Consider the following 8,285-nt stretch of genomic DNA (forward strand, 5'->3'; position numbering starts at 1 on the left):
AAATAAATTCTGGATTGAACATTAGCCCAAAAGTAAAGGTAAGATTATAAAGAACATTTCCATGGCATTGGTTTAGGAAAACTTATTTAATAGAAAACCAAGAATTTTAATTCTCATAAGAAATACTTCATAGCTAGTGAAAATTTGAATTCCTTGAATTTACCATTAAATTAATGAAAAGATAATCTGTATAGATAGTGAAACTAAAATAAATCCCTGAGAAAGATACCAATTTATAAAAATAGCTTTATAATTTTGTACAATAGATGACTGTATTCTAAAAATTAGACACAAAATTTAAATGGTATCTTGTTAACAAGGAAAGGCTAATGAGCAATAGACAGTGAATTGATATTAGTAATTAGGAGATTATGTATCACAACCACAGTGAATTGTATTTGTACTCAGTATAATCATACCAAGCAAATGAATATCCATCCTCTGAGCTCCCAACAAAACTAATGATGTTTCTAAGGATGTATAGCAATTGTTATTATCATATACAATTGACAAACCTGTAATTAGAATGCAATATTAGAAAACTAGTACTTTCCATTTATGCTAAAATTATATTTATCACACATCAATTATGCTCTAGGGAGTTCTAAATTGAGTCTAAATATCTCTAAAACAATACATACAGAAATATTAAAAACAATTTTATTTATAACAGTAAATATTAGATAAAAGTCAAATGTCTATCTAGAATGGATAATTTAGTGTATTTATTTGATGCAATACAAGCAATAAATTACAGGTATTTTAAATAATATGAATAAGTCACACAAACTTACGTGTGAGTATAAATATATCTCAGTACATATGTATAATATATCTAATATAAAAGTTATAAGGTTATCTCAAATATTGGATAAAAATTATATTGTGAGCCAATAACTGGTCAGAACATGAAGACCTATGCTGTAATGACAGTAGCTCAACATATTTTGGGCTGAGTTGTGGTCAAAAGTTCATGTCTCTGTAAAGTGTGCACATGTACATTTGAATATTCTTTGTGAGATGCTATAAAATAGAAATCTCAAAAAGTACTTTGAGTCATACCAAATTAGCATGTGGATGTTACTTTGTAGGTCCAAATCTAGGAATTCCATTAAAAAAAAATTCTGTGTCATTCATCAGGTGTTATCTGATGTCTAATTTGCAACCCCCAATGACTAGGTAGTAGTAGGCCCAGAACAGCAGCAAAGTCACAAGTCTGGAGCTCCTTGGAGCATTTGCTCAGTTATATGAATGTAGGCAGAGGGTTGGGGAGTGTTGTGATTAGAAAGAGCTCTAAAAGAGAGAGAAACCAGGGAGGAAGTACATTAGGCTTGAGGATGTCTGGAAAGTTCAAGTCACTAAAAGGAAACAGAACATTTCAAGAATGCTATTTGAAAGTTCATTGTTTATGTGTTTATAAAAGTTTATTAACTATAGTGTGTGTATGTCGTACTTAAGATTTGGAAAACAAAAATGTGCATTGCTAAGCAATTATTCTGTGAGTTAAGAGACACAGTGAGGTATACACAAATCTGAATTGTACAAAGTGAGTTTATCACTGTGGTACCTCTCAATTCACAAGAAGAAACACAAGGTAGAATTGGTTGGGCATTATGAGATACTTAATATAAGGTCAATGATGAATAGCTAAGTTGATGAGTCTGAGCGTAATTGATTTAGGGAGATTTAAGTTTAATTTTTTCTTTTGAGAATATTATTTACCTGTATGATGATCCATCCATTCCTGACAACCTTAAGTTTTCGACTATATTGATGCTTCATGAAGTTGTCATTCTTCTTTACCTTTCTGCTCTCTCTCTCTCATTTCTCCCACTCTCCCTCATTCTCCCTCTTTATCTCTCCCTTCCTATGCCCTCTACATTTCTACATTTATGAATTTATCTATCAGTACTAAACACACATGCTCTCTCCCCCCCCTCTCTCTCTCTCTCACACACACACACACACACACATGCACACTCTTCTACAGAGAGTGAACTAGTTATTTGAAAATTAGCTAAAGTAGGGGAAGATCTCATAGATGTAATAGGCACAGAAAAGGAAAAGAAAACCCTTAGAAATGTTAAATACCTTGTTGGTTTTCTATTTTCATGAGTGAGTTTGTGATATGTGATAAAATATCAATAAAATTATAGAATAAAACAAGAAGTTACAAAATACTGAAAGAATATTAAAACTATTAAAAGCTCATAATACATACGTATATAATGTATAACTATACATATGATATAGTCCATTCTGTTGATATTATGTATATATAATATATACATGTTATGCATATATGTATACATACACATTATGTATATATATATACATAATATATACATGTAATATCAACAGAATGGGCTACATCCTGTTCACCACTCAGAGATAAATTAGAAATTAATGAAACTCTGCAAATCAATTGTGTCAGTCCTTAGAAATTCCACACATTCTTCTTTAGTTAATTGTGTGTGTTTGCTTGTATGCATTGTGCCACAGTATATGCATCTGTGGACATAAGAAGACAGATTGTAGGAGTTGCTTCTTTTCTTCCACGAAGCAGGTTCCTGTCATTGAACTCAGGTTATCATGCTTAGTGACAAGTGTCTTTATCCTTTGACCCATTCTGTTGGTCAGTATGCCATACATTTTCATAGTGATTGTTTTTATATTCATCATACCATATGTTCTGTATTAGGTATGTAGTGAAATAAAAATGTAATAATACTAATGTCACAAAGTTATTTTTTCTTGTTATAATATTCTGTAGTTGACAAATACAATCCTTTCTCCCCCAGAGGAAGATGCATCTCTCTGAGATGGCTTATGTCAAGTTTTCTTCCAAAAGATGCTTAAAACCTGCTCCCGAATCTGCTTAGTCCTCACCCCATAGATGACAGGATTCAGGGCAGGGGGAACAACGACATATAGATTAGCCAGGAGAATATGAATGTATGCAGGAACATTTCTGCCAAACCTATGCGTCATGAATGAGAAAAAAGCTGGAGTGAAGAAGGCCAGGATGACACAGATGTGGGAGCCACATGTGTTAAGTGCTTTGAGCCTGGCATCCCGGGACGGAAGGCAGAAGACAGCTCGTAGTATCCGCATATAGGAGATGGCAATTAGAAGCACGTCGGCAAGCACCATTGATATAAGAATCAACCCAAATATCATGTTTACCTTTATGTTGGCACAGGCCAGGTGAGCAATCCCCATGTGTTCACAATATGTATGAGGAATTATATGGTGACCACAGAAAGGAAGTCTCAATATGAGAAATACTAGAGGAATGACCAAAATGAAATTTACTCCAAACACCACCACCAGGATGAGTCCTATTGTTCTGTTGGTGAGAATCTGGCTGTACCGCAGAGGATTGCAGATGGCAACATAGCGGTCAAAGGCCATGGCAACCAGCACTACAGTCTCCATTGCAGTGAATATGTGGATGAAGAACATCTGGGTCACACATCCCCCAAAGCTGATCTCCCGTAAATTAAACCAGAAGATGCCCAGCATCTTGGGAATTGTGGATGTGGATAGGCCTAGATCAATGGAGCCCAGCATTGCTAAGAAGTAAAACATGGGCTGATGAAGACTGTGTTCACACTTGATCACAAACAAGATAATGATGTTCCCAACCAGGGCAATCAAATACACAAAGCAAAAAGGAAAACCAATCCACACATGCATCTTTTCAAGACCTGGAACGCCCAGCAAGAGGAAAAAAGAGGGGTGGAATTCAGTTCCATTTGAACTGGACATTCCCTCTCTGTCCTTGAAATCTGAAAGAAAAAAAAAAAAAACACAACCATTTGAAGTATATATATGCATGTATCAATCATATATGTTAACACATACCCATGCACACAAACACACCTATTATGATAAAGGTCCTTTCTTTAAAAGGAGATATTTAAGTACATGAGCATGATTGCTTAAATTATTAATTAACATTAAACATCTAAGACATGGGAAGACAATGATTTGCATTTTTGAAAGAATGTCTGTTTACACTGAGAATTAAACTCGGGGCTTGCATGTGCTAGAAAAATGCTCTACCACTGAGCTACTGGCCCAGGCTACATAAAGAAGGTGCTTCTGTGAACACTAGATAAGGTGCAGTTCCTTAGAACCAGTGTTCTACTCCTTTCCAGAAATATTGTGGCTGAGGCTAGCAATCAAATGCCATGAACAGTAAGACTTTATGGTGATATCACCACTTCAAACAGTCAAGAATCAGCTCAAAAATCTTTATACAGTTCTCCATACGCCTTCAAAAGTAATCAATATTTTAACCTCCACACTCATTGTTTTCATATATTTACTTAGTTTACAGTTTTGGGCATCAAACCCAGGATGTGATGCATGTGGGGTAGCTGATTGAGCTTTAGGTAAATGGAATAACACTTATGAAGAAAGACAGGAAGAAAACAAACATGAAAGGGGAAGCAAGAAAGGAAGGAAGGAAGGAATTGAGGGAGGAGGGAAGGAAGAGACTTTTACAGATGTATGAAGTATGGAATGCGAGTGCTGGCAATCACTTTTGCAGAAAGGGATTTAGGACACTCAGTACACTTCTCTTTGTGGGTCCTGGAAGCAGTAAAAGAGGTCTTTTTTTCTTCTTCCCTGTGGAGCTGGAAAGTTATGGGAGGTTTTTTTTTTTTTTTTTAGTCTTTCTCTTCTCTTTCTTCTCTCTCTCCTTTTCTCTTTCTCTTTTCTCTTTTTCTTTATCTCTTGTTCTCTCTTTTTCTCTTTATTTCTCTTCCATCCTTCTTTTCTTTCATCCTTCCTTTCTTTCTTCTGTCCTTTCTTTTTTGTCTTTTCTTTCTTTTGTCCTTTCTTTCAATCCTTTCTTTTTTTCTCTTTTGATAAGACTCAGTTTCAAATATACAGATAAAGGAAATATGTATATTTATTTGCAAGGAAATTTTCAAACTGTCTATTTAAATGTCTATAGATATTTAACTCTTTTAAAACATCTACTCTGACCTTTTTGTTTTCTCTCAAAGAAGACACAACATTGGGTGGGTATGTAATACATGGTGTTTCTAAGAAGAGCTGGAGGAGGGTCCAAATGATCAAAATGCATTGTATGAAATTCTTAAAGAACTAATAAAAATCTACATTGACATAAAACAATGAGCTTTATATTAAAACTTTGTTTAATGTGTTTTTAGATAATTTGAAATGGAGAAGAAACAGCATAAAATATGTTACCCCTGCTCTAACATCTCTAACATTCAAACATCTACAATGTCTATGCTACATAATCTGAAACATTCCTGTTTTCCACAGGTTCAACAGCATCTTAGAAGTGTCATTTATCTCTGTCACATTTCATCTCTTTTGTTTCAGTACCTTACTCCAGAGCCTAGACCTCAGAAGCAGTTGCTGCCTTGGCCATGATCTGTGACCTGTGGCCTTTCAGGGCAGACAGAGAACCTCCCCTTCTGGCTTCATTCTGTGTGCTGTCCCTGAAAAGCAAAATTTATCTTTCTGCTGCAGTAGACTTTTCACTGCTTACTCATTACCCACAGGATCACAATTCACTAAGGATTAAAACTTTCCTCTTCCTGAAAAAAAAAAGTTAATACTCCTGTGACTGCTTTTTTGAATACTGGAATTGATGACAACTACCTTTGGTTATTGGATTGCACTCTGATTACCTCTACAGAGTCTCTCAATAAGCTGTTTTTAGTGAGCAGCATGAACCATGAAATATGACTTGGATTTACAATCACAGAGCAGGATTATGTTGTTGAAGATGTATAATATACTGTAGAGAAACATAAAATATAAAACAATGCTTATTCTACAGAATGGAGCATGGATCTTAACACAGGGAATGAGAAGGCAGACTCCAAACCCAGGATTTTTTTTGGGGGGGGGAGTTCTGTAATTTTCCTACTGAGAGTTAACTAAGGAGAAATGGTCACACAGTACACACCCAGAGCAATATTAACTGATGGAATTGCAAAAAGAAAACAAGCCAAACAACTGGAGAAGTAGTTAGGGTTTTATTCCCTGGTAAATTAACAACTTTAGGGTTACTTATATGAGCACTGGTGACAGGTTATTTACCAGACCATGGACAACATGGAAATAACATATTTTCATCTTCCTCCATTCATAAAGCATTCATTCAAATGAATCTAGCACCCTTCCCCTGGCATGCAAAAACTGTATGTCACAGAATTAGAATCCTTAGTCTGCTATGTCAGAATTCAGAGAACAGCCATTGTTTACTGTGGTGTCAAAGCTTTTTATCCTTTTAATTTATAACAACATGAAATAGGTCCCCAGCATCCAGTGTATGTCATTGATAAATGTGTAATCAGCACGAGAGAGTGATTTTTGTGAGCAGTTTAGAAATTATTTCATGTATAAATGGTACAAGTTAGAAAACATGATATAGGAAACTGAAAAATGGGAGAGTAAGAATGCTAATATATTCACAATCATGTATGATGGCAAGCAACACAACCTACTTTCAACATTTCCATCATCTAATGAGACACATTATGGTACCAGCTTATGTACCATTTCCTGGGAATCTAGGCTGTGGTTGATGTGAACCTGTTTGTCATCATCATACCTAAAATCAGTACACAAGGATACAGTGGTAGCATTTCCAGTAGCACACAAATGTAAGTGTAATAACAAAACTTTAAAAAAAAAGTTGGATTTCATATTTGTACTCACTGGATGTCAGGCAAAAAAGTTGTCATAAGGACTAATACATAGAAAAACATAAATTGGTAGAACCAGGGGACAAGGAACATGGTAACAGAAAAAAATTAATTTCAAATCTTGCCATCAGAAATTCATACAATATTTTTCTGTAGCCACCAGCGGCCACGGGTTCCTGGGTTCCTGGAAGGAAAGCTGGGGTTGGATGGGAAGGACAGGGAGAGAAATAATGAGCCAAGACAAAGTTCTCTGATCAAGGCTCAGTCTTTATGGTAGGGTCTTGAATTTAAAGGAGGGAGAGCCATCTCTCACTTTGCCAGGATCTCATTGCTTTGTCAGTATCTCATCAGGAAAGCAAGCTCAGGCTGTTCAGTAGGTGGCAGCTTCCTGCAGGAAGCTGCAGATGTGGTATACAACAGACTTTACCTAAGTCTGAAGACTCCAACCTAGGTGGGCTAGCCAACTGTGGCAGAAACAAGGTCTGATTCAGCCCACTCAGGGCTGGTGGCAGGGCACATTTTTCTTTAAAAGTGTTTCAAGTAGAATTCAAATTTTAAATTAATCTTATCTATAAAAAGAAAATGGTAATAGAGTATAATTTTATGAAAGCTTAATTTAATTGTTGTGAAAAAGCTCAAGACAGCAGATATCAATATATAAAAGGTATTTTTTGCATTGGTATTAATACAGCATGTACTATAATTACAACAAATAGGCTTTCAAGAAAAAGAATATATAAAAAAAAATAATTAGAAGAAATGTCCAAAATTATATGTGTATTCTATTCTGTTACTAGTAAATGAAGTTTTAAAAAGAAAAGAAAATGTATGAAGCTGAGGTCTAAAAGTGTCCATCTTTTACTACAAAGATCCACAACTGGTCAAAATGTAGAGACTAAATGATGTTAAGGATGCCAGCCTTAACTGGTACATCTATAAATACAATGCATATATCATATATATATATATATATATATATATATATATATATATATATATATATATTATTAGTAACATAAACATATATGCAGAATAATATTATGTATTTAAAATTATACACTTTAATCCCTATAATATCTATCCTAATTTAAAGAGGAAGGAAAACTCAAAATGTAGCTCAGTGGTACGGTGTTCACTCAGCACATACACAGCCTTAGGTTAGCTCCCTAGCACTTTAGTGATGATACAGCTAGCTAAATAAGTGAATATCTAATAAATTTGAAGAATTGCTTTTAATATATTTAACCAGCAAGTCTCAGGATTGTTGGCTTTTGCTCCCACTTAACTCTATTAAATTTTATTGAAGCTCTAGAAAGCTATAAGTTATATGACATATCTTTATATGATTATATTTAAAATTAACCCTGAAAAATATTTGTTTAATATACCATGTCTATTAAATATTCCCATAAAATATTTGTATGAAAATATGCTAAATTTTAAAAGCAAAAATCAGAATAAGGAGGAGGGGAGTGCGCCCGAGAGCAGTACTAAGGCTTGGGGTCTACCCAGAAGCGGTCTCCCAGGTCTCAACCGGAAGGCGAGCCATCTTTGCACCGCTGCACTGCCGGGGAAAGAGCGGACTAG

General features: G+C 35.0%; 1 protein-coding gene across 1 annotated transcript; it reads right to left on the reverse strand.

The window, feature by feature from the left end:
- Positions 1 to 2,832: 2,832 nt before the first annotated feature.
- On the reverse strand, positions 2,833 to 3,771 carry LOC110328194 (olfactory receptor 52E4-like). The gene has a single exon (XM_021207583.1). It carries the CDS (start codon positions 3,769 to 3,771, stop codon positions 2,833 to 2,835), a length of 939 nt encoding a protein of 312 aa, XP_021063242.1.
- Positions 3,772 to 8,285: the final 4,514 nt, after the last annotated feature.

The sequence above is a fragment of the Mus pahari genome, chromosome 1 (genome assembly GCF_900095145.1).
Source record: "Mus pahari chromosome 1, PAHARI_EIJ_v1.1, whole genome shotgun sequence".
NCBI classification, from domain to species: domain Eukaryota; kingdom Metazoa; phylum Chordata; class Mammalia; order Rodentia; family Muridae; genus Mus; species Mus pahari.